Source organism: Amphiprion ocellaris, chromosome 18 (genome assembly GCF_022539595.1).
Source record: "Amphiprion ocellaris isolate individual 3 ecotype Okinawa chromosome 18, ASM2253959v1, whole genome shotgun sequence".
In the NCBI taxonomy this organism is placed as follows: domain Eukaryota; kingdom Metazoa; phylum Chordata; class Actinopteri; family Pomacentridae; genus Amphiprion; species Amphiprion ocellaris.
The window spans coordinates 12,916,508-12,939,881 of record NC_072783.1 but is presented as its reverse complement, the minus strand read 5'-3'; the positions used below and the strand labels follow the sequence as shown (position 1 = coordinate 12,939,881).

Sequence of the window (23,374 nt, the reverse complement as noted above, 5' to 3'; positions counted from 1 at the left end):
CAAAAAGCTTGTTAGAAATAGTTGGAAGCCTTTCCTCCCCACTTCATTCAAGGGTTAACTGTCAGAAGGTCTACGTAAAAAGCCCAGAGATTATTTAATTAAATAATCTGCATTCTTTGCAAGAATCATTAAGCATCTCATCTCTTAGTTGCATTTTTTCTGTACAGCTCTGCAATTTTGACTTACAGTGAAGACGTCCATGGCCTGGAGGAAGAGCTGTGGTATTTCAGCTCTTAGCCACTGGTTCCAGGAGCTATCTCGGTCAACATCTTCACGAGATGAAGGAATGTCAAAGTCACCTAGAGGAGAAATGGGCATCAATTAGTGACACAACTTTTTCTTTAACAAACAAAATGTGTTCATAAATAAACTGCTCTCACCTTGGATGATGAAACGAAAACCAAAACTGCGAAGGGGCAGGTAAGCAAACACAGGTTGCTTCTGAGGCTGGCATACAATGTCACCTCCTGTGATGTCGCTGCCAAGCTGGAAAGCCAGAGCGAGCTCGGTCGACTCAACATCCTCTTTGATCTGAAATCAATGTCACAACAGACGCAACAGTTCACAAACAGGATGATGTTTTAGAGAAATGGATCTTGGTGTCTGCTAAATGAACAGTGATGCTGATGGAAAACTAGAGCACAGAATGTACAAAAACTGCAAGGAATTTTTCCTTCACTCAGCTTTGTTCTTTCTCTTACATAACCTAACAGCAGGTAACGGGTGGCTGCCTATGGGAAATAGAAGAAGAACAGCTAGGAAAGAAAGAGTAGCAGGGATTATGGAGTTGTTTCAGGCTGACAGATCATTAAAATTAGTTTGGTGGCCTTTATGTGCTTGTGTGTGTGAAAACTCTGATTAATGAATGAGTTTTCACAAAGGAAGACCTTTGAGAAGCAGAACAAATGACACTTATGAAGCCCAAAAACTGCGAGCATGTCAGAGAAACGCAAAGCTCCAGTGGATTTTATTTATGCCCCAGGAGGAACTGAGTGCACAAACAGATGCTAACTTGTTTTGAAACCCAAATACGATACGAGTATCTGAAAGCAAAGCAGCAGAATGAAATGGGATTTCATTTGTGTGCATCACCTTCTTGGGCTTCAGTGTGGTTTTGACCACTAGCCAGCGCTCGATGCCCTCTGTGTGCTCCACCTCCAGCACACTGTGACTGAGGTCTTTACGAGTCATTGTCACATGACGTTTCTCACTCTGTTGACAGAAAGCAGTACAGGAGAGAGAATTAGGAAAGAATTTTTACTAAATCCTATAAGGGTGGTTTATTTCACACATCTCACATCTCACATGGAGTGCAAAAATACATGTACACTTGTTTATTTCTTTGGTAGGAAAAAATGGCTTACCTGATTATAGATGGTGATGGAGCGTAGGCGGTGCAGGAAGAGCAGCAGCGACGGGTGCACGTCATTAAACAGGTTTCTGGTCAGACGGTTTTCAGAACGCAGAGGAAGGCTGATTTTAGTGGTCCAGCTGTTAAGAGAAGAAATGCACTGTGGGTCAAACATGATCAACACACTATTAACACAGTTAATGCTACCCAAGCCTAAAGAAACCACAGCTAAAACCAACCCCAGAGGTGGGTGAAAATGGAAAAGGCCAAAAATGGCGGCAGCAGCTAGTAATACATTGTCAAAATTATGGTTGAAAAGATTCTTCGAGTTATTTGAGTAATTTGATTACTAAAATTCCTCAAGGCAAAATGCTCTGAAACGAGGCTTCATTTAATCCACTACATACTAGACCCCAGGCCACTAACTGGCAGACCCAAACCTATAACCAATAAATTATGAGAGGATTTTAAATTCGATGGGACGCTTCTATTTTATCCGGTGCAGCTTTCTCATGTTTATGGCAATTAGCAGATCAGAGGACTGAACTACGAAGCCAGTTCGACAGTCAGACTTTCTTTGTGTAGGTCGGCTCGACAAAAACTAAAACCTCAGTCAGAGTTAACAGGGATGAAGGTGGTATCAACTTTCTATGTTAACTCAGACTTCCTGTTTCAAACTTGTCCACACAAACAGGAGCGTTTAACGCATCATTTGACCTGTTTTATGTACATAATGAACCAATCGTGAACAGTTGTTTTAATGGAGAACATTGAGGAACACGAAAATTTATGATGATACAAAGCTGCTACTGGAAATTATGTGACATAGGAGTGCTGGTAGAAAACTGTTAAATGTGTGTAATGTCTTTATTTTATCGATCAATGCAGCTGATTATTTCTAACAGACAGCAGCACAATAACTCTATCCAAACATGATATTGTATTGAAGTGCATGTAGGTCTGATACTGTCTCATAATGAAGGAAATCACTTCAATTTGACACTTATCAAAGTGAATCTAATGTTACCGATTGAATATTCTCTGTATTAAATACTAATAAACTAATCACTTTTCGTATTTGTGTTCTATCAGCTCCATTACCAGCAGTTTAAACGGACCAAGCATAAAAACTAGGGCTGTCAAAATTAAAGCGTTAACGCGGATTAATCCATCATCATGATTAGGGTTGTCAAGGTTAATCGGTTTTACAATAACCACGATTATAAATAGATATTCGTCACATTTTTCACAACCACGATTATCCGTAGAAAAGCCTCGCGAGAGGTGCAATGCAAGAAGCGTGAGCTGCGCTGAGTGGAGAGTGGAGAGAGTGGCTCCTTGGCCTGTGCGCGCGCTCCTGTCTAATCGGCATCACTGCGCGCGCACACATACACACACACACACACACACACACACACACACACACACACACACACACAGAGAGAGAGAGAGAGAGACAATTATATGATCAGTTATGACAGATTCTTTACTCGAAGTGTCCCTAATATTGTGGCCGCTGTGCGCAATGAGGTTGCCAAGATGGGACTGTCCGCCGCACGCGCGGTAACTGTCGGTTCCGAAGTCAGCGGTCCGGCGGCCGGGCCGCCCCGAGGACCCCCGTGCCCCGAGTTCCCTCCCGGAGCCAAAACAACCGGCGGGTCGGGAGCTCCGGTTACCTCCTGCGCTCCCGTTCCCCGCCCGTCGCAGCCGGGCTGCTTTCCTGCGTCTGCAGGCGAGGGGAAGGCGGCGGGCCGCGGCGGGTGGGGAATGGGAGCGCAGGAGGGAACCGGAGCTCCAGACCCGCCGGTTGTTTTGGCTCCGGAAGCCCGTGCCCTCCTCCGAAGATGCTGTCGGCCCGGTCCCCTCAGCAGGGAGTGTGGTCCGGGAAGCCCCGCTGCCCGCTGAGAGTGGTAGTGGAGGAGACAGTAACCTCCAGGACAGGGAGGCTGTCTGTCTGCCTGGACCTCCTGTCAGACTCTAGAGTTTTCCCTGGGAAATGATCCGGGTGTTTTGATTAATTGTTGTAAAATTAGTGGTGAATTGTTTATATAAACGTTTTAGTAAAAATACATAAGACTCCCATTTATCCTTTTTTCTGTAGTTATATTGTCTAAAATTGTGGAGGATTATTTAAAGCTTAAAATGAAGTGTTTTTAGAATCTTTAAATGTATTCTTTTTATGTCTTTTTGTTTTGTTTGATTTACAAAGTAAACACTACGTTATCAACCATACATTAAATTGCAACATTCCATAATACATAAAAGTCTCAAAGAGACACTTCACTAGAACCAATAAATACATATTGAACATAAATAAGTAGTAATTATACATCATTTACAAGATTCCCAGACTGAATAGTTGCTGTAATGTGCCTGCCAGTTTTTGTAAGCATATTTTTGTCTAAATTAAGGCAGTATTTGCTCATTTTTTTCCTACATCATATAAGCAGCAGCACTCATATATAAATAGAGCATTTAAATCAAATCCATGTGATCAGTATCGGTAATCGGCATTCAAGGATGATCGGTATCGGTGATCAGCAGCAAAAAACCTGATCGGCACATCCCTAATTATTATTAATATTATAGAGAAAACAGCACAGTTTTTAATGCCAATCTTATAATTTTATTTTGTTTTAATGATGGCAGCTAAAGAAGTCTTTAAGTTCCTCAAGTTAATGACTGTTTTGTAATGCAATTTGCACTTTTATTTACTACAAAGACGTGTTGGAACAATTTATTTTATTTTATAAGAACAGTAAATGTTTAAAAGTTTAAGTATTATTAAAGAGTTTATTTAAATACAAACACTGGGTTTTTTTCTTTCATAATGTCGATAATCGTGAATAATCGTAAAATCGAAATATTTCCTTCCACAATAATCGTGGCTCAAAAAATTGAAATCGTGACAACCCTAATCATGATTAATCTGATGATTGTTTTGGCAACGCATTTCGTCCAGTTTATCCAAGTAGCCTTATGGTCATGCATGCCGCTGCACATGCACAAATGGGCAGTTGACCCGGTAGTGGCAGAACCAAGCAACTCGAAATGGACGGCGCTGCACAGCACGTTGGCCATCTCGGTGGGAAATGTGAATGCTATATATGTGTGTGTGTGTGTGTGTGTGTGTGTGTATGTGTGTGTATATATATATATATATATATAGACTATAGATATATATATAGATATAGACATAGACTAAAAGTGAATGATTTTTAATCGTGGTTAATTGAAATTAATCCACTGCAACCCTGTGATTAATTTGATTACAAATTTCAATCGTTTGACAGCACTAATAAAAACATATTTATTGGATATCTGCATCACCAACTAAATACATGTGAGGTTCCCATGGCTTTAGTTTTTGTTGAATACCCCTGTACTATACCATATATGCAGAATACCCCTGTATTATACTATGTATGCACAGTACACCCCAGATGTCCGCCCATGTTCCACAAAGACGGTTATTTCTGTTGCACAGTGTGTTCACTTCCACTTTTGATGTTGTAACATGCATGGGAAGGGGGAATCCAATTATTTGATTAATCGCCAGAATACTCGCTAGAATATTTCATAACTAAAATAATCGATAGCTGCAGCCCTAGTCAAAATGAATCTCTCTATTTCTTTAGGTAGTGGAATAGAAAATGTCCCAAGAGTTATTTGTTTTGGATTTCATTTCAAATTTGGAACGCCTTTAAACATACAAATATAGGATTATTCATAATACTGTAATGATAAGAGTCCTAGAAAGTTTATGTTAGGGTAACAGTTTAATAATTTTACTTTCATTTTAGAGATATTGTGTTTTGCCAGTCAGTTTGGTGTTGCAGAGAACGTGGCAAGGTTAAAATGCAATCAGAGGCCAAACCACAGCAGCAAATTTGAAACATTGTTTTTTCTGGTTGGTGACAGTCCCTGGCGCCATGATTTGGTAGTCATGGTGTTGGAACCCAGAATAGAAATGCAGAGTGATTTAAGCTGTAGTTTGTAATGTAATTTTTTGTCAAGGAGTGTAATAATTAAAGCTTGTGTTTTTTGGTGTCAATGCGTAAAAATTCTATACTTGTCACAGCCTGGCCTGGCTTCTCTTCCTGCTTTCTTCTCCTGTCTCGCTGGCTCTGTCTCTTGCCCTCCCTTTTTCCTCCTCTCATTCTTGCTTCTCTCCTCCTTTCCTTTCTCCCTCTCCTCTCTTTCTCTGCTCATTCCTGGTGCCTTCCCCCTCCTTACTGCGCCCCTGGCCACAGCGGTATTATTGGATTGTGGCACACAGCGGCGGAGTAACGGCAGCTGTGGCTGATCACTAATCAGCCGCGGATAAAGGCAGGCCAGCCTCTCCTCTTGGTGCCAGATCGTAGCGTCCGCTACGCCTGCCTCCCTGCCTGCTCGCCCGGGCAAGGATGTTTATTGGTTTAAAGTAACCAATAAACATCCTTGGTTCACTTGACCTGTTCCGCCTAGTCTATGTGTCTGCACTCTGGGTTCAATTCCACGAGATCCGTGACAATACTAACCTTTCAGCATATTCTAATTCAAGTGTTCTGAGAGGAAACTAGACTTCTGCACCCGCATCAATGACAAGACATTTTAGATGGTCACAGGCTTCACCCAGAGCAGAACACCGTAAAAATAGGAATATGGCAGTGCAACGGGTTAAACAGAGAACTTTCGTTTAGGATTAAGGGGTTTCAATCCCAAATGAAGTCCCAAAAGGGAATAAGCATCAGTAGCTTTGGCCTCAAACTTAAAATATGATGGTGTCATTAATAAAACAAGCCTTTTTTCACAGACCACATATTGACATTTATAATGCATGAATTTCAGTTAGCTGATTCAGTTTAAGGGTCCTGGGACTGTGCATGTTGGACAACTGTTAAGTCAAAATGTCTGCTGTGAAAAAGGCCTATTTTGTCTCAATCAGTTGTCCAACCTGTGGTGATTTATGTCTTTCAGCTGTGTGTCCAGAGGCCTCTCATCTTCAGTCCAGTGGGGCAGGATGTATCCCATGGGCCCACAGGTCTTGTTGAAGCGCAAGTGGAAGCCATTGGAGTGAATCTCAGGACAGTCTGTGACCTTAAACACCGACTTGAAGCCAATCCCTTTTTGTCCTATAACAAGTAGTGAAACAAGAAGTATTAAGGCACCATGCTGATGGCTCAAGCTTCACACATACTCAAAGGAGTCCATATAAAAGGAAAAGAAAAACATTGTACAAAACACCTCATGGTATTTAATGATATTAAGCAATAGTTTATTGACCTGCCTCTAATGAAGCAAATGCAATTATTTGAGACATCATGCACATAGTTACCAATGTATCCATATTTATGTTTGCCCTTGGTGCTGCGGCCCACATCACAGATGGCCTTGATGTTTTCCTTCTGGAAGCCAGTCTCATTGTTGAGGACGGTGATGCAGTCTCTCTCCACCACAAAGGCAAGCGCTGGAACAACACCAGCTTCTGATGGATAACTATTGTCATCAGCATTCTGAAAATATTAAAAACAGAAAAAAAAGCAGTCAGAAATATTTAAGATGAAAGACAAACTCTGAAGGAAACCAAAATTAGGGGTCAGTCAACCAGTGTTGCTGTTTCAGGGCCAATAGGGATCATTAGTAATCAAGTTCAATTCTTTTTTATGTTTCACATATGCTTCTTTTCAATATTTATACTTGATCCTAAGGAGATAACGATACCAATAATGAAAAATGCGCTGAATGGGGCGCCCAGACAACTCAACTGGTTGAGCGGGCGACCCATCATCAGGGGCTAGATTCCTCCATGCAGCGACTTGGGTTCGATTCCAGTTCACGGCCCTTTGCTACAGGTCTCCCCCTCCTCATTCCTCTCCCCTACTTTCCTGTCTGCCCCTCAACTTAACCTGTCAAATAAAGCCCCCAAAAAATGGCCAAAAAATAACTTTTAAAAAAAAAAAAAAAGGGCTCCGATAACCAGCCAGGGTGTGATTGGTTATTAAGAATAAAGTGACTTTATTCTTTCACAGAATTTCAATCAAACTTGATCATAATATAAAGGAGCAAAACATAAAAAAAAATGTTATGTCTTCTTTAGTGCTAAGTAGCATTAGGTCCTATGAAGTTTTTATGATTTGAGCTCCACCTTTAGGGGTGTGACTGAATTAGAACCCACCTGAATGAGTTCCAGGACAAAGTGTGTGTCTTTGCTGTAGAGTTCAGTAGAGAGGCGGTCTAGGCTGCGGCCCAGTCTCTCCTGGTGGACCTGCATCAGCTTCTGCCCTTCAGCGGTCAATTCCACTCCGATGCCAAACTCACTTTTCCTGTAAAAGAGTGGCAGCTTAGCTTTTCTTGTATGGGTTACCAGGCTGGACAAATTATGACACTTAAATTGACAGAGTAAATACAATTCAATTTGACAAACCTTATTTCTTCAATTATGTTTTTTTGGTACTGGTATGCAGTCTCTGACTGGCAGCTGGCAGCATCCTTTTCATCCATGTCAGACTTTTCAAGTTGTTGCTCAACCTGTCCTCCCTCAGTTTCACTGTTCACGTCTGATAATTCTCCATTGTAAAGTGGAGCCCACTCATACAGCTCCTCATCATCTTCTTCTTCCTCAATCTCAACGCCTTGATGACCATTGACTAAAAGAAAACAATTAGTAATCAAAAAATAGAAAAAAAAAGGAAGTAAGTAGAGCCCTCGATTCACATTAAAGTTACAATTGCTGTTGTAGAGTACTTCTTTCGATCACCTTGTTGTAGGCTGTGGTTAAGCTGGAATGAAGCAACGCTGCTGTTCATCCCGTTGTCCTCAAGATACTCGTCTTCACTCATATTGAGAGCTGACAGACTGCTGCTCTCAGAGTCTATCAAATTAGACTGAAGTCACAAAAGTAAATTAAAAGACAAGTTTGATAACCAAAACAAAGAAAAATATCAGTTAATTTACTGCTACACACTTACAGCTATATGACAGATTCGCCTATGTAAATTTGACTCTTCCATATTTGTCTACATGTGAAATGTGTTTTGTATTTTCCACATATTGTAAGTGTTTCATGGCCACACATGTTCAGCTGAATTATGAAGTTACAGTGATTTTTTGACATTGTTCAAAAGGTTTCATTATGCTGTCACTATGAGAAAGAAATCTGATTGTTATGGTTTGGCAGCTGCAACTGCTGTGTAGTCATGACAGTAATGTTAACTAGTAAGAACCCAAAGATCACATTCGATTTTAAAATAGTTTAACTTTTTGTAGAAGCCTTATTTAACAATTCAGCAATCTGTACTGCTCATGTTAATCACCAATATAAGTTTGTCTGCTGATTTCACTGATTCTGCTGCTTTATTTCCTAATAAAGCTCTACTCATTACTGTGCTTAGAACAAAAATATACAAAGTCCATACATTTAAGGGCTAAGATTTCTGTGGTTATACATGACCCCAATCTCAATACTGCATTTATATTTTTCTGTATTCTGACCTTGACCTTATCCACAGGTGCTGTGTATGTGTTACAGTCGTGGCTCTGTGGTGGGTTCAGCTTTTTCTGATAATCTTTGACCCAGTCTGTGATGCCCAGGAGGATGCCCAGCCGATGCAGACAGTTCATGTGCCTTGGGTCAGACCGAGCCACAGTGATCAGGATCTCTTTAGACGTGGCTTGGCCCAGGACACGGGAGAAAGGCTCCAAAAACACCTGGAAGTCACATTCATGCAAGAGCGTAAACACCGTTTCTTAATTGCCATAGAAATGCACTGCCGGACCTTTCAAAATTTTGTTACACAAATCCAGTGTTGAAATTGCTTCAAAAACAAAAGCAGCATTTAAAAAGGTAGTATTGGGTTCTGTATTTAATGTCGAAAAGAGAGAGTTTTAGCACAAACAACAGTGAGCCCAAAATGAGCAACTACCCAGAAAGATACTGTGTCATTGTCAGTGGTTGGCATGACAACAGTTTGACAACCAAGTCTTCAGCAATTGAAGTGAGCTGATTAAATTCACAAGCTAAAGCTGCCCACTCAGTTGGTCAAGGAGATATTAAAACGTTGTCCTAGTTTTTGTGTGTGTTAAAAGCTGTCCACCATCTGTTCGCTAGAGAAGAATGTTTCGTTATTGTGCAGTCCGAGTATTAACCTTTTTAAAGAATTTAAAGACCAGCATCAGTACCTGCACTCTCCACATTTTATTTATTCCTTTCCATTTACTAACTGTAAAAGCAGACCAGTGTGGTTCTGGAATATCACAGCTTTCATTTTTACTACCTGTGGAGTATTTTTAAGAAGACATGAGACAAATTTAACAAACTCTACCTCTCTTTCCATCTCTACTCTAAAATTTAAACAAATCTTTAATGCAACTTCCTTTTCAAAACAGTATATGATTTCTCTAAAATAATAATCTACATGGACAATCCAGTGCGACTGACCTGCTGCAAAAGAGCCTGGCAGGTTTTGCTGGGGATTCGTGTCAAACACTCCAGGAGGAATTTGGCCACTCTATTGTAACATTGCACATCCTGTTCAGCCTGGGACAAATCTAAAAAACACAAACCTATGTTTAGTAACAATGACACAGTCATGTTTCATTTGTTAATACTTGTGTATATTTCCTTGCTATTCAAAAAGAATCGAAAGAGATCTTTAATGTTCCACCCTGTTGCATCACTACCTTCTTTACCCATGGCTGCTGCCAGAGAGCTCTCCATGTGATTGGCCAGGAGAGCTGTAGGAGCGTTGGTGATCCCATCAGCTACCACAATGGACACAAGATGGCCGGCTGTTCCAACGGGGTCCAGTGCTGTGGCGGCACTAGAGAAGTATTTGTCTCCAGTGTTTGTAGTGATCCTAAGCAGTAAACCTGGTCTCACCTCTAATGCTGCCAGGCCTGTATTACCTGTGTTGTAGGGAAACAAACACAAATATTAGCTGTATAAACTATAATTCTTTCAAATACTATGTTACATCAAATAGTTGTGGCCTATACACTGAGAACATTATTTGATACGCACGGTTTATCTGTAGTTATTCTACACAACAAGAAAATATTTTTGTCTATTTATTTGCAGACACAGTCACCCTTCATTTCATCAGCTTTCCATTGATCATTTTAGCTGACAGTCACCACAGACTCCCATGTGCTGTTTTAAGATATCCTTATCCTTTACTGGCAATCTCACATTTAGGGAGGGCTCATAAGTGTTCAATGAGATCTAAATCTGGTTAGCAAGGATTCAAAGTCATCATTGGATCCTCTTTCAAGCTTTTGCTGAGTAGCCAAACAGTGGAATGTTTTGATGCAATTGATGGAACATTGTCCTGCAAAATATCATGTTTTTCCTAGATGCTGCAGACTTCTTGTACCAGTGCTTGAATGAAATGCCCTCCCAAAACTGCAAGCAATTTTTTGAGTCCATTGGAAGTCCATCTGCCACTCAAACAGGGCCAATTCATCGTTGTTGATATCAACCCAAAGAATTAGTCCTAACCCACCTTGTTGGAACCTAAATGAAAAAGGTTCATTAAGCTTAACTCCTATCTCATCTGTCCATAACACCTTTAAAAAAAATAGTCTTTAGCTATTTCTTCATCCATTCTCCTGCTCCTATTCTATTCCTTGAGGCCATGTTTTAAGCCTTTCCTACCTTTGCAAAACCTCTGACAATTTTGCATCTAGTACTTGTGTAGATTCTTCCCTGGCTGCAGCTTTTGGAAATAAAATGGTACAAGAGGGTTTCTCAAGGTATTTAGCTTAAATTTTCTCAAATATCTAGAAGTTAATTTTACAGTAATTACAATGCGGAATTTTTGAGGATGAATAAACTGACACAAAAATAGAATGGTGAAGGGCAAATATAGTGAACTATGTGGTAAATTCACCTTAATTGCATGAATGACATATCACATTTATCATTTAGAAACATTACATTTAATGTACTAGGAGTAGAAGTGCAATTTTACATCTATTTAAAAATGACAAAATGGCTGACACTTACCTGTGTTTCTTTCTATGAAATCTTTGAGAGAGCCATGAAGGGGTTTGAAGATCAGCTCCCACTGGCTCCACTCACTCAAATTTTCCAGCAGAGGGCAGGAGATCAGGCTTGCTAGGGCCTGGTCCTTGGACATCTCACCGAGACGCCCCACTAACTCTGGTCCACATTCAGCACGGTTCATGGGAGGGCTGTGAGAGATAGAAGAACAAAAACAGACTGCAATGAAACAGGGCGTGAAAAATATTGGAAGGTTAGTTTTTGCTCATTCTTGTTTCCCCACATAAAACACACATGCAGTCCAGATTCATATAATGTATGTAAATGAGACTTTGAAATGTATAAGTTAATGGAGAGTAACAAAAAACTGTAATTGTTTTAAAAAAAAAAAACATGGGTGCTTCAAACATCTTAAATGATAAAGGTGCAATATGGTCACAGTCTCCCCTTCTGTTTCTGTACGGTGTTGACTAATGGCCAGAGTGGTGATTGTGAGGCATTTTTTGTGAGGGTACGGTGTCCTGTGACCACTAAATTCTCATCAGTTCATCCTTGGGTCCAAGTGGGAAATTCCTTCAAGGCATTAAAAAGATGATATGTTCATGAGAATGGGATGGACAACCTGAAAACACAATGCCTACAGCCACACAACTGCGGAGGCATACAATAAACCACTGACACATGATGATCAAAGACTGAAAATAAAAACTTGATTAAAATAAAACTGTGACTGGGGGAGGTGGGCACTTGGGGACCTGTTGACAGGAACACTGTATTTAGAATGTAAGTGTAAAAAATTGTAAAATTAAATAAAGAATTAATTAAAAAATAAATAAATAAATAAAACTGTGATGTTGGTTCTGTTGTTTTGATATTTACTGTTCTTATTTAAATCTGTCTTTGCAAGACTCTCAGCTTCATGAAAGAGCATTACTAAGTCACTTCAGTGATGCAGAGCCGGTATTAGACTTAACCTTGATGTGCTGCGTTTGGCAAACAGGGCTGACTCATAGAAGACCTGGCTCAGTCCTCCTCCGGCCAGCCCTCTTTGGCGTTGGACCAGGCCGGCCAGCATGTGCAGTGTGCCATATCCCAAGTCACGACTGTCTCGGACCCTGTAGTGGGACCTCAGTGCTGACTCAATGTGGGACAGCTGGGGGAAGAAAGTTGGATGTGACTTTCTAGTTTTATAACATTCACAGTATTTCAAATTAGTAGTAAAAGAGTGTTGTTTTAGTATCTGGTACTGTGACAGCTCTAATGTCTATAACTGACTCACTTCATCTGGATCAGTGGAGGTTATGTCGCCACACTGTTTGATGAACTCAAACACATCTTGTCTGGTGGGTCTGAAACCACTGCCAGCAAGCTCCATGCTGCCACTGCCCAGAATCAAAGTAGACCCCAGTGTGTCCTGCAATAGCTGCACACAACCAGAGAGAGACGGGGTGAAAATAGTGTCAATTGTTAGGTATCACTGTGGCAACATTTTGAAATCTTTGCAAGGGTGATTTCACATTCATGCACACATTCAAGATGTTTGGCAGTAAACTATAAAAAAAAGTAGATGCACCTGAAGGTGTTTTACCAGGAACTCCAGGAAGTTGCCTTGCTCTAGGGAGAGGAAATCTTTGACATGGAAATGTCTGGTCAATTTCTTCTCCAGAGAGGCAATGTGGGCCAAAGTGATTGCTGAGTTCTGAGCAACCAGGCTGTCTTTCAAATACTGCTTTACTTTGGCTGAGAGACACAAAGCAGAAATTGCTGTTAATCATAGAAAAAAGCGTACTTGATAAATGTTTAGTGTACAATATGAGACTAGCTAATATGTTTGACAGAAACACTATCCTGCATTCAAACCTTCACTTGGAATGGAAGTGGTAGACCTGTCCTCTATTTTAGTTTGTTCTGTGGTTTTGGATGCCTTGTCTTTGGGCACCAGGTCCTGTGGAACAGACAGGGAGCCTCCACAGATGGCTAGCTGAAACAGAGCGGTTGCCAGCCGGTCACCTGACACCTGCAGCAAGAAGCTCTGGATGTGCTGGATTGGAAAATAAATAAGTGAGATGATAATGATTTATACAATATTTGAGTGCTGGTGTAAAACAGCCACACTTCATTTCACACGGACTTCAATCTATCCAATTTGGCCAACATTCATGCCATTATGGTCTGTGGCGACTGTCAATTACGCTGTTTTATAAACATCTTCTTTCAGCCTAATAAACATCAGTTGCTAATTCAGTTGACACTGTCAGATGAAGTGTGGAGACAAAGCAAAAAAAATGTATCAGTTTCTGATGGAAACACACTTGCCATTTTCCAGCAAAATAGTGTCTTTCTTTGTTTATTTCTACTTTTATTTTCAACAACACCTCCACTTTAATATGCAAAAATGGGGATAATAGAACATTAGGTCTTGGTTGCTATCAGCAATCAGAGCTATACAGCTCATTATAGAGATCTAAGCGTTGATGGCAAGAGAGGAAGAAAAAAAACTGAATTTGCACTCTATAGAAGCGTATTAAGGAAACAAGACCAAAGTGTCAAAACCACTAAGCGCCAAAAAAAGTGGAGACAAAATTCTCACACTGCCATCGAGCAAGTTCTTTTGATGCATCTGAGGAAACATCAGATTCATTATTCGAATACAGTTGTGAGTGTCTGACACCCACCTTGGCCATCCTGGGGCTGAACACCTCTTGTACATTTGTGAATACTGCCAGCACTACCTCGGACGCTGGCATAGAGGCGTATTTTTTTCTGAGATCCAAGCTGCCTGTGGTGGAGAAGGAACCTGCAACTTGCGCTGACTCTAAAACGCTCTTTTTGATTTTTCTCAGCCACTCATGGGTTTCCTCTTCCAGCTCTTTCTGGATGGTCTCCCTGGCACGCTCCAATATCATGTGCTCACCTTGGGTCACCTTTCTTAGGGTCTGCGGTGGACAGAGAAGTTACAGAGTTAAATAAGGATATAATAGATTCATTTCATCCAAAAAACAGGTAAAGCTATTCTCATGTCAACGGTACAGCTATATGTTAATCAAATGAGACTTTAATAGCTCTTATAGTGGGTTGCAGAAAACATTGTAACTGATAAGTATTTTTCTACCCAAGTACATCCTCCAAGGGGTCATATCTTTCAGTGATAGCAGATAACACACAACACAAAGGAGTGTTGCGCAGAATACCAACACTAGAAAGGGATCAAAATATCCTGCCATTAAAAACAATACTGTGAGGTGCCTGGGTAGCTCAATAGGTTGAGCAGGTGACCCATAAACTGGGGCTATAGTCCCCATGCAGTGGTCATTGGTTTGATTCCCGCTCATGGCCCTTTGCTGCAGGTCATTCCCCCATTCTTCTCTCCATTTTCCTGTCTTCCTCTAACTGTGACTGTTATATAAAGCTGCAAAAGGGCAAAAAAAAATTTTATTTTTTTATATATATATATATATATATATATATATATATATATATATACATATATATATATATATATATATATATATATATATATATATGTGTATATATATATATATATATATATATATATATATAAGGGCTGGGACTTTAACGCGTTATTTTCGATTAATTATTAAAGCGAAAATAACACGTTAAAAATAATAACGCAATTATTTGCACCCTCCTCAGTTCCCTCATTTCTGCCACACCAGTAACGCTGATGAACACTCCAGCCCAGTAGGTGGAGGTAATGAACCTAAAGTCTGTTTTTAGCCATGAAGAAGAAGCACAGGAAACACTGAGTGAAGTCAAGCACTGGTGAACAGTGAAAGGAAGATGAGATTGAGCTTGTTGGGCAGAAAGTTTCCTTTTAAAAATCTTCCCGATGGCAGCTTGGATAAAAGCCTGGTTGTGTGCAAATTGTACAACAAAGAGTTTTCTGATCACTGCAGCACTTCAAGCCGACGGTATCACTTCGATGTAAAACATGTTGCTGTTAGCACCAGAGCTAACATTAGCTACGAGTCATGCTAACGGCTAACGGTGTAGCCATCCCATAATAGACCACTTTTCTAGACAGTGCTTGAGTTTACAGAAAGTCTTAAAATGTTGAATAAAATCACTATAATTGCACTTAGATTTGCAGTAATCTGTGAATGTAGCAGACAGATGAAAAATGCAGATAAATAGAAATGAAACATTTTTGTGGTTTAAGTTTTTACTCCGTCGAGGCTCTGCCTCCTTGGAGGAGGAATAACCTAAACAACAAAAATATCTCTTTTAATAACTTAATTATAAACTTTTTGTTTATGAAATAATTACATAAATAAAAATTGATGTTCCTATAAAAAGAACCATCAAAATTACACCATTTATCAGACCCAGAAAAGATGAAAACAGAATGAATCTGTGGATTTTCAACTTTCTGAAGCTCCTTGAACTACTTACGCAGATTTTATGTGCCATACAGTGGAAAACACAACTAAATTCAGGCTTTAAGTCATCAAAATCACTTTTTTCTATATGTCCCATTTTCCTTTTTTTAAATAAATTTTAAATTATAAACACGTATATGTCTATTCATTGATTCAACTGTCAACCACAATTTTATTTGAATTGAAAAACATTTATTGTGTCAAATATTGCTATCTGACAAAACTGCATTTTGATTAATTAATTACAAAGCCTATAATTAATTAGATTAAATTTTTTAATCGCGTCCCACCACTAATTCACACACACACACACACACACACACACACACACACACACACACACACACACACACACACACACATATACTTATAATACTGTGAGGATTCTCCATATTATTGGTATTGGTGCTGACAGAGTTTAAATAGGAACCATGATAAATTCCAAATTTGGGTTGGTCTCTATAGCTAAATGGCCAATGTCGCAAACACAGTGGTCAAACTGTTAACGTTACTGCAACCTGCTATGAATTAGATGTTGTATGAAGTATGAACATCAACAAAACCAGTTCAATGATGACTTGCATTCCAGCAGGAAGAGTGACAGTGGGTGATGAAAATGTGCTTGAAGGTACTACTGCACTTATCTCTGCAAGGACTTAACCTTTTATAAGATGCAGAGTAAGATGTGAAGGTGGAGAGACGTGAACTTGTTTCTTTACTCTTGTGCTGAATTTTTATCTAGTTGAATAACAGCCGTCCCCTTGTAGGACTCCATAAGAGGGAGTGAACAAAAAAAATGTGTGTATAGTACATAAAACCAACACATGCTCTCTACTGCTGGTAACTCATCATTTTTGAAAAGTTGCAATAGAGATGTCTCTTACCGCTATAGGTAGCGCGATGCTATGTATCCTAATGCCCAGCTCGTAGGGAGAGTCACAGCTGTAGTGGTCAGCCAGATACTTCAGGAACTCAGCCAGGTCTATTTTTACCTTGTTTTCCTTTCTCCGAAAAATGCGAAGTTGCTAAACAAAGTAAACAGATAAGACAGATTTAGGTGCAAATTTTAAAAGAAAAATCTACAAGAAGCTCAATCGTGACATTGTGGGTATGGCAGAATCAGTAACTCTGAATGCACCTTAGTGTGTTTGTTTTTTCCACTAATTTGATCTTTGTTTTGAACTGTCTGTAATTCATTCACAAAGAAAGCTCCAAAGACAGAACACAAATTGAACTGATTTGGCTGGTGTGATGCATAATATGTTTAGATGTATTAATAATGATCAACATCCAGCTAAAACTAGACTCCTTTAACAGATTCCTCTGTAACCTTTGAGCTTCACACTGTGGCTCACAAGAATTGTCAAAGCAGCCTTAGTCAATTCCACTTATTACTGTAGGATGCCTTGGTCATTTGTATTTTACATTGCCTTATTGATTTAATTTGTATCTTTAATTAAACATTTAGGGTCAACAGATGGTAGTAAAAAGTTTTAATAATGTAATATAAAACTTTCAGGTTCCCATATGGTGAAAATAGATTTTTATTGTGTTCTGTGGGTGCTGCCCTGCACTGCTAAACTACTGATCTTATGACCGCAACGTTGTCTAACAAAGTCACAATGCATGAGTTAAAGACAACAACTGTGCTGTGAATTTAGAGATATTTCAATGCAAAATGATGTTTCATAAAGAAAGTTTGAAACCATAGAAAGTCCTGGATCACACACATTTGTGCATGTCTATGCTGGTTTCGATCAGGTCAACTGTTTTTCTCCGGTATGTCAATCACACAGAGAGTCTTCATGAACAGGGCAGGTTAAGCAGTAGCTGAGCTGCATTTAAAGCTACAGGACACCGAAACAGCTGGTTGAGAACAGGATTAAAACCAGGGGTGCAATAAACCATCATTTAAGTAATTCATAGGTGCACATGAGACTTTCAGTAATTTGCAGAATAAGAAGCACAATATGGGGCATTTAAAGCCTAAATGAAAAGCTTCGACAAAAGTTTCCAAAATATAGTAAAAACATATCTACAGTGCAGCTCATGGGCTTGGCAGCAAATTCATTAAGTGAATCCCGATGTCATTTCAAATGTAAGTAGGGTTGTCAAGGTTAACCGGTTTTACAATAACCACGATTATAAATAGATATTCGTCACATTTTTCACAACCACGATTATCCGTAGAAAAGCCTCGCGAGAGGTGCAATGCAAGAAGCGTGAGCTGCGCTGAGTGGAGAGTGGAGAGAGTGGCTCCTTGGCCTGTGCGCGCGCTCCTGTCTAATCGGCATCACTGCGCGCGCGCGCACACACACACACACACACACACACACACACACACACACACACACACACACACACACACACACACACACACAGAGAGAGAGAGAGAGACAATTATATGATCAGTTATGACAGATTCTTTACTCGAAGTGTCCCTAATATTGTGGCCGCTGTGCGCAATGAGGTTGCCAAGATGGGACTGTCCGCCGCACGCGCGGTAACTGTCGGTTCCGAAGTCAGCGGTCCGGCGGCCGGGCCGCCCCGAGGACCCCCGTGCCCCGAGTTTCCTCCCGGAGCCAAAACAACCGGCGGGTCGGGAGCTCCGGTTACCTCCTGCGCTCCCGTTCCCCGCCCGTCGCAGCCGGGCTGCTTTCCCACGTCTGCAGGCGAGGGGAAGGCGGCGGGCCGCGGCGGGTGGGGAATGGGAGCGCAGGAGGGAACCGGAGCTCCAGACCCGCCGGTTGTTTTGGCTCCGGAAGCCCGTTCCCTCCTCCGAAGATGCTGTCGGCCCGGTCCCCTCAGCAGGGAGTGTGGTCCGGGAAGCCCCGCTGCCCGCTGAGAGTGGTAGTGGAGGAGACAGTAACCTCCAGGACAGGGAGGCTGTCTGTCTGCCTGGACCTCCTGTCAGACTCTAGAGTTTTCCCTGGGAAATGATCCGGGTGTTTTGATTAATTGTTGTAAAATTAGTGGTGAATTGTTTATATAAACGTTTTAGTAAAAATACATAAGACTCCCATTTATCCTTTTTTCTGTAGTTATATTGTCTAAAATTGTGGAGGATTATTTAAAGCTTAAAATGAAGTGTTTTTAGAATCTTTAAATGTATTCTTTTTGTCTTTTAGTTTTGTTTGATTTACAAAGTAAACACTACGTTATCAACCATACATTAAATTGCAACATTCCATAATACATAAAAGTCTCAAAGAGGCACTTCACTAGAACCAATAAATACATATTGAACATAAATAAGTAGTAATTATACATCATTTACAAGATTCCCAGACTGAATAGTTGCTGTAATGTGCCTGCCAGTTTTTGTAAGCATATTTTTGTCTAAATTAAGGCAGTATTTGCTCATTTTTTTTCCTACATCATATAAGCAGCAGCACTCATATATAAATAGAGCATTTAAATCAAATCCATGTGATCAGTATCGGTAATCGGCATTCAAGGATGATCGGTATCGGTGATCAGCAGCAAAAAACCTGATCGGCACATCCCTAATTATTATTAATATTATAGAGAAAACAGCACAGTTTTTAATGCCAATCTTATAATTTTATTTTGTTTTAATGATGGCAGCTAAAGAAGCCTTTAAGTTCCTCAAGTTAATGACTGCTTTGTAATGCAATTTGCACTTTTATTTACTACAAAGACGTGTTGGAACAATTTATTTTATTTTATAAGAACAGTAAATGTTTAAAAGTTTAAGTATTATTAAAGAGTTTATTTAAATACAAACACTGGGTTTTTTTCTTTCATAATGTCGATAATCGTGAATAATCGTAAAATCGCAATATTTCCTTCCACAATAATCGTGGCTCAAAAAATTGAAATCGTGACAACCCTAAATGTAAGTGCTACCTTTAGGATGTCTACGGTCTCGATCTGTGGGATATCGTCATCCTTGGTGTTACTGTCAATCTTGAACATGCGGTGGATGAGGGGGAGTTTGCAGAGGGGCCCCAGGTTCAGCTCCTCATAGCGCTTCTTGTCCTTTAGGGCAGCCAGTGACTGACCGAGCTCATACAGGGTACAGACGGACGTAACTGCTTCAGTAGACTGACAGAGAAAGAGAGAAGTATTTAATATAGAAATGTAACACTCAGAAAAAAACAAGTTGCTCATGCTCCAACCTCTAAGAAAACATTGATCTCTTTCATGATGTACTGAAGGTCTTTTAGAGCTGGAATAGTCCAGTGTTTTATCCGTCTTGGGTCCAAAGAAGGAATCAGCCTGCACACCCGGGACATCACCTGGACATATTTGTGGAAGGCAGTGAGAGGACAATCACCAAATACAGAGCGTTACTGAGCTGTACAGATTCTCAAATGCATTTACCTGTTTGTGTACCATTTAAACTCCTATTTAGCAGATACTGTTCGTCAACATATTTATGCATGTCTCCCAAAGGATAGATGACTGGTTTTTGCTATTGAATGGGACATATTTAAGTGTTTATAGGAGGCTTTTTAGTTAAAGCAATTTCAGCAGCAGAAAAGTGACCAGGATACCCCAGTACAGGACCTTTAATAAGCTCAAAGGGCCCATGTTAGATCCCCAGAACAGACTTCAATCTATCCATCCACAACCCTTTCGTCAAAAACATCATGTTTCTCACAACTTCTAGTGAGCAACATTTCAGTGAACATGTTCTCATCTACAGACGCTCTCATGTTATTCCACTAACTGGCAGCTGGTGTCAGTAATACACCTCAACTTAACAATGCAACAGGAAAGGCTAAATAAAAGAAGTCAAAACACTGAAATTTGCTACTTTTACATTTCCAAGTGTGTTTGGATGGAGGAGCTTCATTCAACATTTAACCTAAAGATTCACATAATGCATTTAAGTGGGATGCAAACCAGCTGTTTAGAACATTTAAATGCATGACACATGGCATTGGCCAGTCCAAGATGTTCAATAAATTTAACCAGCTTGGGAATTTCCACACACATCAGTTAGAGTATATAGACCCTGTACACTTTTGCAGGTGACTGGAAATATTTTGAAGCATTAGAGACATCTTTGTCACTCTCCTTCTTTATTATACCTGGCAGGGTGGGACAACCTTATTACAACAGACATTTTTAATTGTCAAAGTATAGCATAACTGAGAATGGCTGCATTCCAGCTGAGTTCATCAGGAACCTTGTATTATGCATAGTGGCTCATCACCATGCCTTACTGAGACACCTAATGGAAGTGTGTCATCATTAATTACTCTTCCAAGGAACGCGGTAGAGTTATGTGATGATCGGCGTTGGTTTGTCTGTCTCTCTGTTAGCAACATTACTCAAAAACAGATTTGGATGAAATTTTCAGGGAAGGTCAGAACTGACACAAGGACCAAGTGATTAGATTTTGGCAGTGTTGCGGCTTGTAGTCTTAATTCATGGATTTGTTAAAGATTTCTGTATCATGGAGAGATAGCAGCACAGCGTCACTGTAACTATGACAACAAGTAAACACTATGTCAGCTGCCTGTTGACAATCACATGATTGCAATCCTACTACAAATCCACCACTGCGGAGTTATCAGGATTTATCCATTGGAAATTATACTAGGAACAATTGATTAAATTGTGGGGATGTTTCCAAGTCCCATCAATTCCAACCGCCCATTACATATTTAGATCACGCGATTCGGTATCCGTATATAACGTACAGATGCATAACGCACGCCTGTGCTCAGCGCAACGTCATTTTGTTTGTGGGTACATCCATATTAAATATTCTGCATTTCTTAAAAAAAAAAAAAAAAAAAATGCTGCATTTCTGACAATGCCATATGGGGGAATGAACAGCCATGGCAGAGTACTGCGCTCTCTGAGTGCTTTTCTAGTTAAATTTGCTTCACTTCACATCTCCTCCTGCACAGAATCAATCGCTGCCATTTGCTGCAGAATGGAGGTTGGTTAGATTTCTGTCTGATTTGCTTTCTGGTTTGACATCATGATGATGATAGTATCACAAGATGAAGGTTGCTTCAGCTTTTGAGGGCAGGCACCTCAGTTGCTCTTTAGCATTGCCTCATGGCATGATGGGAAATTCCTTACTTGATTTATAACAGCTGGACAGATTAGATGTCTCAAAAATCATGTTTGACAGAAACTGTTCTTTTGAGATGAATTGGAATTTAATTTATTTGTCTGATTTTGCAGGTTTATTCTGCTAACAGCACACTGCATGTGCAGTTGATGGTGACGTTTACAAGTCCAATAGACCGAAATGGTTTCATTCGTATTACAGATCAAACTGCATAACAATATATCACAGATCCACTCAAGTGTATTTTGATGGTGGACTGATTTAATTATACTAGTACTTAGCAACACTAAAAAGAGATGTGAGACTTCTTAAAATAATATCTACAGAAGTTTTTCAGCTCTGACAATCTAAACATCTGATAGTTCAGTAATAAGAGCTATTGTAAAAGCTGTTTTGTATTTCTTTTTAATGTATTTGTGCATTCATTGCTTTTATTTCAAGTATTAATGCAGTTTCAGAGGGACAGTCTTGTCAGCTGATTTACAAACTGATAAGATGACAGTTCATGTTAAATCATCATGGGTTTTTGACAACTGCATCACAGTAACAAAAATTAAGATTTAACATGAGCAGATAAGCAGGGATCATAGAATATACAAAATTTTAGGAATTCAAAATTTGTTTAATTTTGTGCCAGTGGGCACAGACTGGAAAACTGACGATTCTGTTATGTATTCCAGAGAACATTAAATCCATCCCTCCATCCATTATCTATACACCGCTTAATCCTCTGTAGGTTCGGTCGGGGGCTGGAGTCTATCCCAGCTGACTAAGGCAGGGTTAGGTCAGGTCAAAAATCCATCACAGAGTAACACAGAGAGACACACAACCAAACATTCACATTCACACCAAACTCAAACATTAAATCACTACCATTGATTTCAGTAACAATTTGATAAAATTTGAAGTGATATCCTTTATTATGGGATAGTGTCAGACCTAAATGCCATCATAAATTTTTACACTCCTCGTAGCTCTTCACTAAAACAACCTGTTGGCTAAAGTAGGTGGAACACCATGAGTCTATTTTGTGCAGAAGAGATCCGTATGAAATGCCCCCTTATATTTAAATGCACAGTCTGAAGAAGCAAGCGGAGTTAAATAAGACAGTTGATAGCCACCGTGGTGACACCCGTTATCTCTGACTTAAGTATAGGTTTTGTCAAGTTGGCTTATACAAGGAATGGCTTTGTCAAACTTGCTTGGTGGTACAGCCCTCAAGACGAAAAATACCTACTAGTGTTAGTACTGTGTTGCACTCCAGGGCAATCACTTCTCATCATGGCATGGTATGGTTTTGTGTGTTTTATTCGAAAGGCAGGACAAATCAAGATGGATATTGTTCTGGTCTTGTAACTCAAAATATGAAAGACAGAGCCAGCAGTCAATATACAAACACTTTGGAATTACACAGCGTTTTTACAGTAGACATTTTGACATGTTTTGCGCAGCTGTTTCTATGATGACTGCATTCCACTTAAGGGAGGTCCTGCTACTACGTACGCCAGTTTACTGTCATGGCTTCTCATTTTACTATATTTTTCTACAAACACAAGGTATGTTACACTATTGCATATTTCATT

The 23,374-nt window shown here is 39.9% G+C and overlaps 1 protein-coding gene across 5 annotated transcripts in view; it reads right to left on the bottom strand.

Annotated features, from left to right (window-relative positions):
- The window catches only part of wu:fj29h11 (uncharacterized), a 68,908-nt gene that overhangs the window by 38,846 nt on the left and 6,688 nt on the right, over positions 1-23,374 (bottom strand). For 3 of the 5 annotated variants that reach the window (XM_023272845.3, XM_055004708.1, XM_023272848.3), the window contains exons 5-25: positions 19,876-19,995; positions 19,604-19,801; positions 16,618-16,758; positions 14,009-14,269; positions 13,194-13,374; positions 12,907-13,073; positions 12,613-12,756; positions 12,308-12,486; positions 11,337-11,524; positions 10,013-10,237; positions 9,771-9,880; positions 8,825-9,040; positions 8,091-8,217; positions 7,758-7,980; positions 7,509-7,656; positions 6,669-6,846; positions 6,288-6,465; positions 1,365-1,491; positions 1,093-1,212; positions 381-531; positions 187-299 (exon numbers count right to left, since the gene is read on the bottom strand). In XM_023272845.3, coding sequence (XP_023128613.2) covers positions 187-299; positions 381-531; positions 1,093-1,212; positions 1,365-1,491; positions 6,288-6,465; positions 6,669-6,846; positions 7,509-7,656; positions 7,758-7,980; positions 8,091-8,217; positions 8,825-9,040; positions 9,771-9,880; positions 10,013-10,237; positions 11,337-11,524; positions 12,308-12,486; positions 12,613-12,756; positions 12,907-13,073; positions 13,194-13,374; positions 14,009-14,269; positions 16,618-16,758; positions 19,604-19,801; positions 19,876-19,995 — 3,495 coding nt within the window. The remainder of the gene's footprint in view (positions 1-186; positions 300-380; positions 532-1,092; positions 1,213-1,364; positions 1,492-6,287; positions 6,466-6,668; positions 6,847-7,508; positions 7,657-7,757; positions 7,981-8,090; positions 8,218-8,824; positions 9,041-9,770; positions 9,881-10,012; positions 10,238-11,336; positions 11,525-12,307; positions 12,487-12,612; positions 12,757-12,906; positions 13,074-13,193; positions 13,375-14,008; positions 14,270-16,617; positions 16,759-19,603; positions 19,802-19,875; positions 19,996-23,374) is intronic. The other 2 variants (XM_023272847.3, XM_055004709.1) reach the window with 2 other exon arrangements.